General features: G+C 33.5%; 1 protein-coding gene across 2 annotated transcripts; it reads right to left on the bottom strand.

Moving 5' to 3' along the window:
• Window positions 1–3,509: 3,509 nt before the first annotated feature.
• Window positions 3,510–17,498, bottom strand: si:dkey-8e10.3 (serine/threonine-protein kinase SBK1). Of its 2 annotated transcripts, none has more exons than XM_051116610.1 (4): window positions 17,358–17,498; window positions 15,038–15,214; window positions 11,369–11,571; window positions 3,510–6,435 (listed from the first exon to the last, which is right to left on the bottom strand). In XM_051116610.1, exons 2-4 carry the CDS (start codon window positions 15,204–15,206, stop codon window positions 5,788–5,790), a joined length of 1,020 nt encoding a protein of 339 aa, XP_050972567.1. In that variant the 5' UTR covers window positions 15,207–15,214; window positions 17,358–17,498; the 3' UTR covers window positions 3,510–5,787. The 2 variants fall into 2 exon arrangements, with proteins under 2 accessions (XP_050972567.1, XP_050972566.1); XM_051116609.1 differs by having other exon boundaries at window positions 15,038–15,219; window positions 17,358–17,494.
• Between the last annotated feature and the right edge of the window lie 594 nt (window positions 17,499–18,092).

The following is an 18,092-nucleotide window of genomic DNA, read 5'->3' as shown; positions in this document are numbered from 1 at the left end:
TAATGGACCAATAAACACTTTTGTAGTGCAATTGCTTTACCGTTTACTGCACTTTATGCGTGTCACACATCAGATGCGAATCGCTGTGCTGCGGCTAATGAACTGAAGTCTCGCAAAGATACAAGTCTTTCTTTACAAGAAAACTGAATTTACAACCAGAATATATTGAAATAAATATTTCAATCGGGTTTCCAATGTTCAGGGTATGTTAAGAGTTAGGAGTTGGTTAGGACAATAATTAAGTGTATACAATTAAACAACTACATATTTCTTTAAAATATAATAACACAGAACTGATACTACAGCGCTATTAAATAGTATAAGAAGCTAATGCATACATAAATACAATAAATAAAATAATACAAAAAAAACTTTTCAGTCAAAACTTTGCTTCAAGAATGAGCCACACTGCTGACATGATCTAATCCCTAGCACACCCTCGGCACATGTGAGTTAATATATTCATCTTATCGGCAAGACATATCGGCATAATTTTTCATATCAGGCCGATGCCGATATTTACATTTAAAGTCATTATCGGCCGATTCCGATATCAGTCGGATAATATCGTGCATCCCTACTTTTAAAAGTAACTTTCCCCAACACTGTTAATAGTATATCAGCATATTAACATGACTTCTGAAGAATGATGCTGAAAATTCAGCTTTGCATCACAGGAATAAATTCTATTTTAAAGTTCACCAAAATAGAAAACCACCATTTAAACAATATTACTGTTTTTTTTTTTTTTTTTTTTTTTTTTTTTTTTTTCTGTATTTTAATCAAATAAACGCAGCTTTGGTGAATAGAAAAGTCTTCTTTAAAAAAATAAATAAAAATCTCACTGATCCCATTTTGAATGGCAGTGTATATACAATTTTTATTACCAAAAAACAAACAAACAAAAAAACATTTAATTAACTAATTTAATTATTGGAAATATATCTATATATCTAGATATATCTATTTCATAAATGGAGTAGAAATTGTTTTTGTAAAATTGTTTAAATTTTAAACAAATTAGAAACGTTGGCATATAAAATATATAACACAAAATATAGCTGTAAAACACAGTTGTGACTGGTTTTACTGCAGCCACCGTGGTTTATTTTGGTGTCGTCGTAAAACACATAAAAGTCAAGTTGTCGAGTCTGTCAACAAACTCCGGAAGCTCAAAGTGCATTTTCAACATACGTTGCATGACGGTTAGTTTAAAGCGCTAAAACAGGTTCACCTGTGCTGCACTACATGTTGCAGAAATGATCTGAGTGGCATTTATTAGATATATCAGGCAATTAGAGCCTCATATTCATGCGGTACAGCGTGATGACTTTATTTCCATTCCAGCAGGTGTCAAAGTACTGACACTGTACCAACATGTTTACTAGCGTTGTTGCTCCAACCCTAAAATGGTATTTGGACATTTAAAATGTCATAATGTGATTGCATTATTTGAGAATATGACTAACTTTTCATCAGTTTTACCCAGTGTTTTGGATAGTTTAAGTGTAGTTCGTTACATTAACTGGCAAGCATAAAGTGTCCCGCTTTCACAAAGTGAGCAGGCAGTGAAAGGGCTGTTATTGTCATACACTTTGTAAGAAGAATCTGGCTTAAAGTAACAACCGAAACAGATTATGAGTCATTGCTGAGGAGTCGAGCTTCAGTGAGAGCTGTTAAACCCTTTACCCCATGATGGGCTTTTGGCTGCCTTAGAGGATTTAGTAATGAGGCCTTTGATTGGAGCAGCTCATAGGGACTGCTGTAACATTATCCCGGTTAGTGTAACACTCTAAATTTGCTGCAAAGCGAAGGGAGCTGCTGCGCTCAGAACTGCTGTCGAATTACCAGCGTGACGACACCCCACCGGGACAGTTTCTCTAGAGCTGGGCCTAAACAAACAGCGGCCCAGAATCCATCAATACCACACCAGCTGCAACAGATGCCAGAAGATCCCTGGATGTTCTGCAGGGAAGGTTGTAGTGCTTTCGGTGGTTGTATGTAATAAATTACTTAGATTACAAGCAAAGGCCACCAGTGACTTGGAAGTGATTTCAAAGCACATTTTGACACACTGGTAGCTAAAGCTGCTCTTGGCGGATACGTGAGCACTGAGCGCCCGGTGACTGCCTGGAGCTCGCGTCTCCGAAATCGGCATAGCAAATTTTCATATAGGCGCTATCTTTATAAAGAAACTGCAGATTTGAGTTTTAAACAACGACATTCTCGCTTGGAAAAACTACTAAAACTTTATTTCCTGACACAATAACAGTAATATTTTTTTTAAATGATATGGGTTTTTGGGCAATGACGTTTCACAAGTCCACAAGAACAGACCAGAATGCATATTGAGAAACTGCTATTGTCTGTGTGAACATATAACATTATAAAATACACTGTTATATTCTTTTGTGTTTGCGGACTGATCTAAATAAGCCCAGCAAGCATGAACAGCATGGATGAATGAGTAAAGGAGACGCTTTATCCCCTTACAAGTGATGATTCAACCAATCTTTTGGTACCGTTTCGCTGTGCTAGGTACCCCAACGGAAGGGGTAACCAAAAAAGTGGGAGAGTGCGGTTCGCTATTTTGGTACCATTCACAACTTTTGACAGTGGAAACGGACATGATTGTGTACCGTAATGTACTGAACCGTACTGCTCGGTGGAAATGAGCCATAAGTCTCAGGTGTCCCAAAAATATGTCAGTTCATGTACGTTCGGTTCAAAATATCCAACGGATCATTTATTATATCACTTTTAAAATGCCAATAGTGAGTGGAAGCGGAAACATTCTGTTTTCGTGCATGTCTCTTTAAATGCAAATGAGCTGTTGCTCTCCACCCCCTTTTCCAGAATAGGGCTGTGCCTTTATGGCTCGTACCTCAGATACTCTGTTAAAAAACATATTTGGTTTTGACTATCGTTCTGAAATCATGCGTTTTAAAGTCATATCAGTGTAAACTTCTGATATAGGGTTTTCTGAGCGTACACATCTGAAGCACGCACACAGAAAGCGGCTGTCACATGGCATGTGAGTTTCATGTCTTATTGCGCTTAAACTGTCAAATACACAAGTTTATGGTAAATTCCACTGCTCTCTTGTCTCCTCTGAGGCTGGGACTGTGTTTGTTCTCAAAGACAGAACAGTTAGCATGCTTTGCTTGCACTATTGCCATGGTGTTAGAACTGGTACACCACTGAAAACAATGTTGGCGCTGTAGGCGGAAATGTGCAGATTAAGGGGCGGTAATATTATAATAAGATCTCCGAGCGAAATCTGAGCAGCTCATTTTTTCTACATGCTTTCATAAAAGGCTTGGCAAAACTGGTTACTGGGTTGTCCTTTTTCACGTTTTTTTCACGATATGTCACCTTTGAAGCTTTGAAAAATTGTCTCAACCATTTTTTATAGTAACATTATATGTACATACTGTTAGTCAGCACCACACTTTTCAATCAACAGATTTATCTTTAGACAATATAGCTTTAATAGTGACATGGTCATATCATAAGCACAGCAAACAAGACAAGTTGATATGGAAAATATACGCATTTTATACAAATATACAATATGTATTTTAGTAAACTTGGATAAAGACGTTAAACGTTAGTAGTTTTATAATGTACCCCCTCATCTACATTACAGTTATGGGAAATGTATGTCTGACTGTCTTCTGTGTACTTTCATATACTGGACCCTCATTTTTGCTAGAAACAGAAGTGATTGGCAAATCTTGAAAATGTTGAAAATGAAAAATCTTGAAATCTTGAAAATGAAAAAATGTTATTTTGGGTAGAGGTAGAGGATTTAATTGTGCGCATACATGCATTTCTTTGACAGTATCAGAGACAAAAGGCAGAGACGGTCCACTCATATAAAAATAAATGAGAAAATTATACCGCTCAGTATGACAACTGTAGTCCTGCAGTTAAAAGCGCCAAAAGAGGCACGGCCTTTTTTTTTTTTTTATGTATGGTCCAGCCTGAAAAATAAAGCAGTTTGAGCTAAAGAAGCATCATTTATGATGCCACTGTCAGATTTAGTCCCATATATGAAATATATTGTCAGAGTTGTCCTTTATATTAATTAAATTAGGGCTGTCAAACAATTATTTGTGATTAATCGCATACAAAATAAAAGCTTGAGTTTGCCTAATAAATGTGTGTGTACTGTGTGTAATTATGTATTTATATATATACACAAAGGATGTATATATTTAAGAGAAATGTTATGTACAAAATATTTTTATTTATATATAATATAAATTATATATAAAAATGATAATAAATACATATACATGTAAATATTTCTTATATATAGATGAATGTGAATGTATTTATATATACATAATAATTACCCACAGTACACAGACATATATTAGGCAAATTCAAACTTTTATTTTGTATGCGATTAATCGCAAATAATCGTTTAGCAGCCCTAAATTAAAAATATACTATTGACGACAATTTTGTAGATTTTGGTCAATAGGATATGTGTCCTCTGCCCATACTTTTGGTTTAAAAGGGGTTGTTGTTTTTTTGTTTTTAAAACAATAGAGATTTCAAGAAAATTTTACTAAAAATTGACATAAATCACAAGATCTAACCATATGTGCGTCAGATAGAAAGTGTTTTGCTAACAAAAACTCAAGGCTTTCTATGTTCAAATAAACAGACAGTATAAATTACATGTATTATGATATAGTTTAAAACGGAGTCATCATGCTAATATGGTAATAATAACATTTATTTAATATTTATTTTTAACATTTTTTTTTGTCTCAATTTTATATATTTAAATATTATATATTAATTACTTTTAAAGTTTTTTGCAGTTTCTGTATTTTATAAGATATTTTGCATCCATACATTTTATTAAAAAACCCATAATACAAAATGTTATAAAATATATACATTACAAAAGCACTAGTGGTATATACGTATCAATCTATATCATTATAAAATTATTATCATTAATTATTATCAAAAAATGTTGTCTTTAATGTCATATACTTAAATTTACCCAATTACTTTAATCAATAATTTAAACTGTTGTCAATTACAATAAACTGTTTAAAATTGTTTCTAAATTAAACACAGGCGCTCAAAGGGCTGCTATGTTATGACAAAAAATCATTGTAGGTTATTGCCCTTTATATTGTAATAATGATTATTAATATTGAAATAGAAAATAATAATTAAAAAAAATTGTTTCATTTTGGGCACGTCACATCACACATCAAGCACAAATTATGCAAAAACTCCCATTATAATCACTGAAGCAATGAAAATCATCTTTTATTTACATTGTATCTGTCTCTGATTGGCGTGTTTTCAGCGCTGACTAATCTAAGTGCCTCTGATTGGCCAATGCATTCCTAAGTTCAACAGAAACGCGTTTGATTGGTTATAAGATCAGTCTGCACAAAACAGCGTGTAAAAGCAATCAGACGCAGTGAATCTAAATGTAATTCCGTGAATTGACACTTTTCATTCATTTTAATTTCATTTTAATCGCAACAGCCGTAACACGTGCTTTTGTTATATATATATATATATATATATAATTTTTTTTAAAATGTGAATTACATAAAAAGATTTTTTGTTAATTATAGCATCCTACAGTTGCTGTTGAAGAATAAATTGTATTTAATCCATCCCGCAAATGAGTGTCTTCCTCATTTTTTGAGAGATCAACACCTCTAATGATCTAAATTCATTCCACCACGCAGCTCTCAGCATTGCAACTGGCACCACATTCTACTCATTTGTCATATAACACCATCACTGTTCATCACTGTAGCTGCTTCTGCAGGGACTCGGTGTGGACGTGCTGACCTCTCCATTTACTCCCACCCATCCGTTGGTGTCCTTCGCACGCACCCAGTCCTTACCCACATAACCTTTGACCTCACCTATGGAGCACCTCTCATTGGGATCCAGCGCTAACATCCTCTTGAACATCTCCATACATACGGGCGTGAATCTTTTCCACTGGGATGGTACTGGGTTTTTCTTCGGCGATCTGCGCCAGTCTGCAAACTCCTCGTAGAAATCGTCGGTGTCGTTGCAGCGCTCCCAGGGGAAGAAGCCCGTGAGGATACAGAAAAGAAGCACGGCAAAGGCCCAGGTGTCTAGAGTGGGCTCCACGCAAAGCGGAGGGACATTCACCTCCTTCTGACCTTCCTCCAAGACCATGGCACACAACTCTGGAGCCATATACGGCAGTGTGCCCGATATGAAGCGGATGAAGGTTCCTCGTCTTTGGGTGAGGCCGAAGTCGGCCAGTTTGACGCAGCGGCACTGAGTGTCCAGCAGCAAAACGTTCTCAGGCTTGATGTCACGGTGGACCAGACCACGCTGGTGGATGAACTCTAGAGCACAAGAGATCTGAACGGCACAGCGCTTCACTGCACATTCAGGGATGCCCACCTGGATGAAAAAATATGGTGGATGAATATTTTACAATATGTATGGACACCAGGATCAATTTATGAAAAGACTAAGAAATGAAAACGATACAAGATTCTATAACAAAAAACACTGTTTTTAATATTACATTTTTATATTCGATATACCAGTCAATGTTTAGGTTCCAGGCTTTTATATATGTATATGTAACTTGTCCTCTGTAAAATGGGTATGAGAACAATGTTTGAGTAAGATGTTTAGATGTGTTTTAATATTCTAAATAATATATTAAATATAATTCAGTAATATATTATTTAAAAAAATAATAATAAACTAACAAAAACTTTAATCACACCTTAATAATAATATGCAAGTACAAAATATCTTAAATGCAAATAAAATAAAACATAAATTACTAAAAAAACTTTAGAACGAATAAAATTAAAACAATTGATAAAAAGTCTGCTAGAAACTCTGAATATGTTTGATAAAAATAGAATACTTTTCAAATATATAATACAAATGACACAAAATTGGACTTTTCTAATAATCTAATAATCTGTCTGTCTATAAAAGTTCAATATATTATTTTTTAGATATTTTAGATAATATATAAATATTTTATTAATATAATATTTTATATCTATCTATCTATCTATCTATCTATCTATCTATCTATCTATCTACCTATCTATCTACCTATCTACTTACCTATCTACCTAAGTTTGATATATTATTTGTATATATTTTATCTATCTATCTCTGTCTGTCTGTCTATAAAAGTTTGATATATTATTTTAGATATTTTATTGTAAAATATAAAATATATTGATATTGTAAAAATATAAAAATAAGATATAAAAAATAAGATTTAATTTGAATTAAGATTTAATTCTATCTATCTATCTAGTTTTATATATTTTTATATATTTTAGATAATGTATATATTGTAATATATGAAAATAATATATATAAAAAGATTATATTAGTAGTTTTTAAATCTGTCTGTCTGTCTGTCTATAAAAGTTTGATATATAATTTTTAGATTTTATCTTTAGAATTTTAGATATATAAATGTATTGTAGTATTACTATATTATTATTATTATTGTAGTAATAATATATAAAACAATCATATTTTTTTAAATCTATATATCTATCTATATAAGTTTGATATATTATTTTTATATATTTTAGATCATTTGTGTATGTATGTGTATATATATATATATATATATATATAGATGTATGTATGTGTGTGTGTGTGTTAGCAAATAATTATTAACAGAAATGGACCAATATGCTCACTAATTTATTTTGGATCCAACAGTGTGACACTGACACTTTGCTTATGCACAGACACAAAATACTCTCAAGACAACATCATTGCATGATAAATTACATATAAGGTTGCATGAGTTTAGGAGCCCCTGCGGCGTTACTGCCGCTTTAAATCTTTCCAGGCTTCAGTGTGTCTGGCTTAAGGTTTCACTGGATATGCTGAAGTAACAGAGACTCATGTGGTGACAGAGGAAAAACAGCTGCTCTGCTCTTTTACTCACACAGTGCACCCTCCAAGATTTCCTAAGAGGACATGTGAACATTACCGAAATATGTCCAGCGTACGTCCTGCTTCTTATTAAGTACAAAAAACATGTGAACATGCCTAGCGTGTGAACGGGCCTGTAGTACATAGCAGTGCAGGGCAGGCCTGGAGAGAATTCTGGATCTGGAACTTGATTAGTCACATACTCTACAAGTGTCTACTTCAGCTACAGGAACTTTTAATACTGTATTAAACACACCTTTCGCACTAGTTTCTAATAATGCCCAAAAGTGAATATGTATGTATCTAATCCAACCAATCTCAAGTTCACCATTCCAGCATGTCAAATTATGGCTTATTTAAAACATTTTGTCATAAAATGACACCGTAGCTTATTTCATTACTAGTATCTTCAGTTATGAAAGCTCTCAGAGGCTGTGTATATTATTTTTTCTCTTTTGTTTTTTATTATCCTGACACAAAAAAATCTGTACATCACTCATCATTTCTCTGCGACACATTTAATCAGCATGTGTCAAACATCATTCTATAAGCATGCAGACATCCTGGTCCCTTGGGATAACATATACTGTACCACATCTAGAGTCACTATAGTGTTTGTGACGATAAAGTTGTAACCTTCTCAAGTGTCGGGCACTGATTTAGAAGTGGCCTGCCAATGACAGAGTGACAGACAGACATGCTTTAAAGTATGTCTGGCTTTGTGTATATAAATAAATAAATAAATGTATAAATATGGTAATATGCATATGAATAATAGCCTCAACTGTTTAAAAGATCCAACAATATACTGATACTGGCACCCTGGTAATGTGTAGGCACACAATTCTCTCAAGACCTGAAAACCTTGACAATATTTAATACAGCTTTAAACTTTTTCCCCACATTAGAATGTGTCCTGTTAATTTTTAACATGATTTACCGAAGACACCCCCTAATAGCCTGTCATTCTATGGAAGTTTGTTTCCACCCCTGAATAAAAAAAATTACAAAGGTAACTGCAACTTTTTATCTCACAGTTCTAAGAATTGCGAGTTTATATCTCGCAATTCTGACTTTATAATATGCAATTGCAAGTTTAATCCAGAATTGTGAGATATAAATTTACAATTGTGAGGAAAAAGTCATATCAGTCTTTTTTGTCCCCTCAAAATTGGACTTTATAACTCACAGCTGCAAGTTTATATCTCGCGAGATTATATCTGAGAAAAACGGTCCGAATTGTGAAATAAAAAGAGTTTAAAAATACAGGGCCAAGTTGCATAAAAGGTTAAGACTATTCTTAAAATTTACTCGTCTATTTTTTTTTTTTTTTTTTTTTTTTTCTTTAAGACTGGTCATAATTAATTCAGTTACATAAAAATATAGATTTGTCTAAGTTTAATCCCAAAAATAAGACTGATTACCCCTTGGCTAACTGCTGGTTGGTCAGATTAGTTCTTAAACACTGTCTTAACAAAGAGGATAAGTTCATGCAACTGGCCCACAAACTCACATTTGCGAGAAAAAAGACAAAAGCAAGTTTATATCTCACAATTCTGACTTTATAATTTGCAGTTGTGAGCTTGTATCTCACAAGAAATAGAAAGTCGCAATAAAATTTTTAAATCAAATTAACATTTTTATTCACATTTTTGGGGGCAGAAATGGGCTTTCCATATCATTCAGTGTAACAGTAGTTCATTAAACAAAAACAAAAAAATTGGGGGGATTAAACTTAGACATATCTATATTTTTATGTAACTGAATTAATTTTGACCAGTCTTAAAGAAAAAAAAATAGATTAGTAACTTTTAAGAATAGTCTTAACCTTTTATGCAACTGGCCCTGTATCTTGAAATTCTTTTTTTCTCACAATTGTAAATTTATATCTAACGATTCTGGATTAAACTTGCATTTGCATATTATAAAGTCAGAATTGCGAGATATGAACGCAATTCTTAGAACTTAGAGATAAAAAGTCGCAGTTACCTTTTAAATTTTTCAGAATTGTGACTCACAATTCTGACTTTATAATTCGCAATTGTGAGCTTATATCTCACGATTCTGAGAAAAAGAAAGTCACAATAAAATTTTTAAATCAAATTAACATTTATTTACATTTTTTATTTGGGGCAGAAATTGGCTTTCTATATCATTCAGTGTAACAGTAGTTCATTAAACAAACAAACAAACAAACAAAAAAATCTTATTTTCGTCATTAGATGACATTAAAAGACTCTTTAAAGATCGCAGTGCAGCCCTGAAAACTAATTTAATTGTCATTTTAAATTTTTACCAGTCTTTGCCACTACTCTTTAAACAACTAGGTTTTACCCATTTCTCAGCAGCAATTGTTTAAAAAAAAAAAAAAAAAAGGTCAGAATAAGTATATTGATTGGATGACGACGGAACATTTCACCCATATTTTGACATTTTATTTTCACAAATGTTATTTGAAGTGTCAAAGTAAACACTTGCATTTATTATGCTATATTATGTATATAAAATCCCTTTTGCAAACTTAATTTGCAGACACCAAAATGTGATGTCTTGTCTTTGACCCATGTATGAAATGGGCCTCTTTGGGCTTCAGTATGCATCAATAAAAAACACTATTGTACTTTTTGCATCATTTGACAAAATTATAACTTAACTGGAAATAATGCATAATCAAAGATTAAAGGGAAAAATTCTGTAATTAATTACTCGCCTTTGTGACGTTCCAAACCTGTAAGACATCTTTGGAGAACAAATGAAGATATTTCTGATGAAATTCAAGAGATGTTTGACCCTGCATAGACAGCAACGTAACTACCATGTTCAAGGCCCAGAAAGGTAGTACACATCATTAAAATAGTCCATGTGACGACAGTGGTTCAACCGTAATGTTATGAAGCTTTTTGCGCGCAAAGAAAACAAAAATATGTCTTCGACGCACGTCCACGACTGCACCACACACATGCGTCGGGGTAGTCTTGTGGACGCATGTCAAAAGCTGACATGGAAGAGAGGAAATTGTTGAATAAGTCGTTATTTTTGTTTTCTTTGCACACAAAAACTATTCTCGTAGCTTCATAACATTACTGATGTTACATGAACTGTTTTAACAATGTCCTTGCTACCTTTCTGGGCCTTGAACGTGATAGTCACGTTGCTATGCAGAGTCGGAAAGCTAATATCTTAATTTGTGTTCTGAAGATGAATAAAGATCTTACAGTGTTGGAACGACATGAGGGTGAGTAATTAATGACAGAATTGAATTTTTGGGTCAACTATCCCTTTAAAAAAACCAACCTAGTGCGCATATAGTTGAAGAAAGGCTCTTCATATGTGAATCTGCAGTGCTTTAGCATAACTACATGTGATTGTGAATAAAGGAAAGATCTCATGATGTTTGAAGACCCACCCGTGGCTGGATGATGGCGAACAGGTCCCGTCCTGTGACAAGCTCCTGGGCGAATCCATAGTGCTCGTTGGACTGGAATGCGATTCCAAACAATCCCACGATGCAGGGGTGGCAAGACAGATGCAAGGAGATGCAGTATTCTCTCAGGAAACCCTGCAGTTTAGTCGAGGCCTTGGGCAGCACTTTCAGAGCCATTGGAGTCCCTGTGACACAATCAGAAGTGGAAAAGAAACAAGATCAGAGGACATTAGGCCTTCCTAAAAGGTGCTCTAGAGACACATAACATGACGTACAGTCTTGAGTTTGTAGTGGAAAGTATTTTCACAGCTGTTCGGATGATATCTTGGCATTACGATGTGTGGGAGTGTAAAAGGGGAGGTAGTGTTTCATTTAAATAGCATTATCTCATTTCTGAGCTGGTCAAAGTGTTCCTTGCAATACTGACACACATACCTCAGTAATGAATGATTCCCACGTTCATGTGCGACAGTAGGCCTGTTTACATTCTTAAAGAATACATGGTACTATTATTACATACAAAGAACCATAGTAATGCCATCTGTTTGATAGTTATGGTTTATAAATCTGTCTCGCTCTTTCCCCATGCTTTTGGTACACCTTTACAAATTAACTATAATGTGATAATCTTTTGTCAGGTGACCTAAAAATGTGTGAAATGCCAAATGGTAACATCAGAATTAACCGCTAGAAATATTTTTACTATGACTTAGTCTACTTTAGGTTATTTTTGTATGTGAAATGTTAAGTATTTTTCTCAAAATTACATTGATGTGTCCGAAAGATCGCGTACGTGCTGCAAAAATTACGTCATCGCGGAATGGGTGGTCCTACGCGAGATTTGCGTGTGAAGACGCGGCTCCCATTTGTGACCCTGGACCACAAAACCAGTCTTAAGTCGCTGGGGTTTATTTGTAGCAATAGCCAAAAATCATTAGGACATTAAGTAAAGATCATGTTCCATGAAGATTCCTACTGTAAATATATCAAAACTTAATTTTTGATTAGTAATATGCATTGCTAAGAACTTCTTTTGACAACTTTAAAAGTGATTTTCTCAATATTTTGATTTTTTTTGCACCCTCAAATTCCAGATTTTCAAATAGTTGTATCCTGGCCAAATATTGGTCTATTATAGCAAACCATACATCAATGGAAAGCTTATTTATTCAGCTTTCAGATGATTTATAAATCTCAATTTGGACAAATTGACCCTTATGACTGGTTTTGTGGTCCAGGGTCACATTTATGGTAATAAGTATGACAAAGTTTTTTTGTGTTTATACTGTGGGAGACAAATTCCACTAAGCAAACTCTGTTGTATATGGCTCACAAATGTAGTTGGTCATCTGGTATTCATATTAAACGATATTCATTTGTCTTGGTATAAAATCAACCGTGAAAAGGAGAGGAGCGCCTACTGTGGGTAAGAGTTTTTCTTTCCTTAATGAAATAACACTGACGTTACATTTCCTCAGCAGCTTAAAAGAAACCTGTGAGATTCTTTCACAATGGACCCTTTTCACAAGACTGTGATGACGCGTTTTAACGGTCATCGTCATCATAAATCCTTGCATTTTTTTTCATATTTTGATTTTTTTTTTTTTTTTTTTTTTTTTTTAAATGTATGTACATTTATAACACTATTCTTTATACTATATCACCTTTTATTAAGATATTATTAAGATACAGAAAACATCGCTAATGCGATGGTGTTTCTAATGCCGCGTCTATGGGAGGGATGGTAAATTTGACATTGTTTTGACACTGATATTCTGACTGCCAATATCAGTCTCTATATATTTTTTTCCTGTGAATGAAAGTCGTGACAACACTGTCGTTGAGTTTTTCTTTTGTTATTTGAGTGAATGGGAATGCAAAAAAATATATTTGTGGTACTCTCACATTTTTTTTTTACTTTTTTTTTTTTTTATTAATGTTGTAGGGAACGTACAAAACAAAAATCCAATGCCAGGGGTGATATTGGGTGTACAATTGAGAATACAAATACAGGTTACAAAATCAGGAAAATATTATGAGAATGACATAATGAGACAGTTTTAAGGGCTTTGGAATTGCTGGATGTAAGAAGAGTGTCCAGGTAGGATTTAATGTCCTTACAGAAAACAGGAAAGTAGGGCTTAGCACCTTGACACTTACATTTGTAAAAAATTTAGCAAGAAAAATAAGTTTGTCAAATAATATTGGTCCTTGTCTTCTTTAGAAAAGCTATGACAACCAAATAAAACATATTTATATAACAAAACAAAACTTTGTGAAGAAAAGGAATGTACAAAAATGCAAAAATCCTTCCAAAATAAGTTAATATATGTACATTCCCAAAAAAGATGAGACCTAGATTCATCTTCAGCTCCACAACATGAGCATAAAGAATCAATATCTGGAAACATTTTTTTTTTTTATATAAAGCTTAGTGGGGTAAAAAAGATGAAGTAATTTATAAGAAACATCCTTTACCTTATTAGTTATTAAATACTTAGATGACAGAGTCCACACTTTTTTCCATGGAATGTTTTCGTATAGGCCATTCCAGTGGGACACAATATATGGAAGAGAAGTTATCTCATCTTGAAACAGTTGTCTTATTCTTTTGTTCCGACCGGAAGAGGTCGATAAAAAGAAAATTTTCCCAATCACTGTATCAAGAGGATGAATCATTGACAAAGAAAACTGGAGTCTTGCAGAGTCCTTAAGAAGAGTTATGGCCCCAGTAGGAATGGCGTCCCTTACAATGGCAAATTCTCGAGGAGTTACAGGAATATTATATTTATTCAGAAACTCTGAATAAGAATACAAGTAACCATCAGAATTTAACAACTGAGAAACTAAAATAATATTATTATTGACCCAATTAGGGAAGCATCTCCCATTCTCTGCTCTCGGATTTTACCCAACTATGACGACTTCCGCTAAGAGAAACCCGGAAATGTAAGAAAGGTCCATAAAGGTGTCGAGTACGTAAGTATTAATAAAATAAGATAAATGCTAACAGCAACAGCAATAGCAAACAATCACTTATTATTCGACTATCTGGAGTACTTCATTCTGATTGGTCAATCGCGGCATTTAGTGGTTAGAGGAACATAATGTTACTGATATAGCCGTCGTCGTCCATCTCAAACGGACAACTGACCGGCTGCTTTCATGATTTTTTTTCATATATTGCATCCCAGTTATCCACTGTAGTGAAAAAACCTTCACCGACTTGAGAGGGCTACATTATTAATGTTACTGCAACAGTGTTCCGTTTTGTGACTAAAGTTGTCCAGCCCAGTTGTTTTGAACACTGAAATGGACTGTGGACTATCAGAAGCTTCAAAAATATACAGGTAAAATGATCTGATATTTAATATTTGGACAATGTAATGATTATAACAGTGAATAATTATAATATTCAACCAGTCATTATCTTAAAATAATCCTTTCGGGGTAATACAAGACCTCCAAAGGCTTAGTTGTTTTAATGTATGATGTAAAAAAAGTGTTTATAAATAAAAAGTAGAAATTGCTGAACATAGTCACTTACTGTGTATATTGTTTCAGAACATTTGTGAAACCTGATAGACTTGCTTTTAAAAAACAAAATGAGTGTCTTCCTAAGACTAAGACGTATTTGTCTGGGTGACATACCCTTGCAGCGGTGGGTGACCAGCAGCACACGGCCGTACTTGCCACGGCCGATCTCTTTAATGATGTTAAAGTGCTCTTTAATCTCGAGCTGACATAAGTTTTGAGATGTCAACTCCATCAGCTCGTCTATTAGACTGCTGCCCTCCTCCACTGAGCCCAGTTCAATCATTGCCTTGTCTGTCCTGGGAAAGAAAGGAAAGAATAATCAGCAAACTGTGTTCACTTTAGAGTGTGCAAATGTTCACAAGACAATGCCTTTCAATACTTTCCTAAAAAAGGACACTTACATTAATGTTGTCATGTTAGAATGTATGCATACACTTAGCAGTCATTTTTAATTTGTATTTATTTATTTTTTTTAAAGAAGTCTCTTCTGCTCACCAAGCCTACATTTATTTGATCCAAAGTAAAACAGAAACAGTAAAATGTTGAAATGTTTTTACTATTTAAAATAAAAGTTTTCTATTTAAAAATGTAATTTATTCTTGTGATTTCCCGTTTTTTTAAGCATCATTACTCCAGTTACATGATTCTTTTCCAGATACATCATTCTAATATTCTGAATTACTGCTCAAAAAAGTTTTAGATTATTATGTTAAGTAGCTGCATGCTGAGTAGATTTTTTTTTCAGGTTCCTTTGATGTTTAGAAAGTTCAGAAGAACAGCATTTGTCTGAAATAGAAATCTTTTGTGACATTATAAATGTCTTTATCGTCACTTTTAATTAATTGAAAGCATCCTTGCTAAATAAAAGCATTAATTTTCTATAGTTTTTAAAAAAAATAATTGTTAATAAAAAATTATACTGACTCAAATCTTTTGAATGGTATTGTGTATAATGTTACAAAAACTTTTTATTTCAGATAAATGCTGATCTTTCTATTCATCAAAGAATCCTGAAAAAGAAAATTACTCAACTGTTTTAAATATTAATCATCATAATATTAAAAAAATGTTTCTTGAACCGCAAATCATCATGTTAGAATGATTTCTAAAGAATCATGTGACACTGAAGACTGGAGTAATGATGCTGAAAATTTATCTTTGATCACAGGAATAAATTACATTTTAAAATATATTCAAAATGAAAGCAGTTATTTTAAATAGTAAAAATATTTCACAATATTACTGCTTTTGCTGTATTTTGAATAAAAAAAAATGCAGGCAGAAGGGAACTCTTTAAAAACCATTAAAAATCTTTTGACTGGTAGTGTATTTATTTCAGTGTAAGTATTATAGTGTATTTACATGTAAACTAAGTATAACATTAACATATGTAAAGCATCTCCAAAATCTGTGCTGCATATCAAATATATTAATTAATAGTTTAAAAATATGATGTTATATAAATATATTTATATAAAATTAATACATATATCATTTATTTTAAAAATACATATTTCACATATTTAAACCGCTATATATTGTTCAGCAAATCAGAAACCTATAAAACTGGAAATGTAAACCACTTTCAGTTTTCTTATAGAAAAAGTCACATATGCAATTGACCCTAGTACCAAAACATTATTTTTACAAAACATCATTTGGAAATAATTAATTTAATAAATATAAACATAGCTTGTGAAATGATTGTATATTACACACACACTTTCTGTTTGTCCTCATCACTCATCACTGAACAATCAACAGATTCCTCCTCAGCGTCCAAACACTCACTACATACATTCCAGCTCTTGTAAAGCTCCTGTGCTTTCTGTGCTCTGATACTCTGTGTGCATACAAAATGTGTGTACAAGATCAGCTGCGTCAGGAAAATGAATACAATGTATGTGAGGCATGTCAGTTAATTAGTGTGGTATGTGCGGCTATGAGCTCTTCCTTCCTTTTCAACTTGTTAGTTTGAGCAGGTTTTTACAAGTTCCATTGCGTATGAACATGATTCCATGTGTGATGCTATTAATTTTTTTGCTTTTATTATTTTAAACTTTTTCAAAAGTTGTTACCTATTATTTCTACTTAACAAAAACATACCTACAGAAAATTACTCGCACAATGTTTGTGCAGCTTTTTGCAGAAACCATTTTAATTGCTCTACTTAAACATTTCAAAATAAGTACTATTTACAGCCAACAAAAATGTATTTTTTCATCAGTATCGTTAAATGTCTTCAACTCCATTTTAAATTTCGTTACAAATCACTGTTTGTGCCTAAAAACAGTGCAAATGTTTTATTTTGCTGCATGCATAAAATTGTAAATGCAGACTAGCAAAAAAATGCATGCACAATAATGAACAGGATTGTTCATTGCCATTGTTAGCTGTGTCATAATGTCTCTCTTTGTCTCTGCCCTTCTCTCACCTCTCTGCAGCTGTGCAAAGGATCAGGGCGTCCAGACGCGCAGCGATAGCAGCAGTGCTGCAGCCAAAGCCGATGCAGAGCACTGGGAGTGAGGACTCCTGTTCTACAAGGGCTTTGAGCTCCTGGAACGCTTTATATGGACGAAGCACCCACTCTGGGAAGAGTTACGTTTCTGTGGTGTTGACTCCACCCGCATGGGCCGCACACGTAAACACATGTTCACTCACATAATTCAGACACATAAAGCTGAGATGTCATATCATATATCCCTGATTATGTTTATTTACATTCAGTGGCAAACTAAGTTGGCCTAGATTTTCTAAAAGCACTGGATTCATAATTTCAGAACTGGATTTTTAGATAAAAGAGTAGTTAATAATCAGACACCTGAAACGTACGATTTTGTATTAGGAATATGGTTGCATATGTGCATTTATGCACGTATGCACTTTGTCTATCTTTTTAAAGAACAGTTTATCATTCTGATCGAAGGTGACATACTCCCACAGCACCATCAGATTCTATTCTTATCGCCGTTCAGCAGTGCTTTTTTACAAACAGACAGAGTGTTATTTATAAGAACCACACAGCACAACCAAAAATACTTTGACTAGTTTATAGGGGTAGACCAGTTATTGGCATTTTTATAGTTATCGTAATTTTCAAAACTGATTTGCCAATGAAATAATTTTAAAGCATTTAAAGAAAGTTGCCTTTGTTCTTAATTTTGATGTT

The sequence above is a fragment of the Labeo rohita genome, chromosome 8 (assembly GCF_022985175.1).
Source record: "Labeo rohita strain BAU-BD-2019 chromosome 8, IGBB_LRoh.1.0, whole genome shotgun sequence".
NCBI lineage: Eukaryota > Metazoa > Chordata > Actinopteri > Cypriniformes > Cyprinidae > Labeo > Labeo rohita.
The sequence above is the reverse complement of the archived record's forward strand: the minus strand, read 5'-3'. Positions and strand labels throughout refer to the sequence as shown.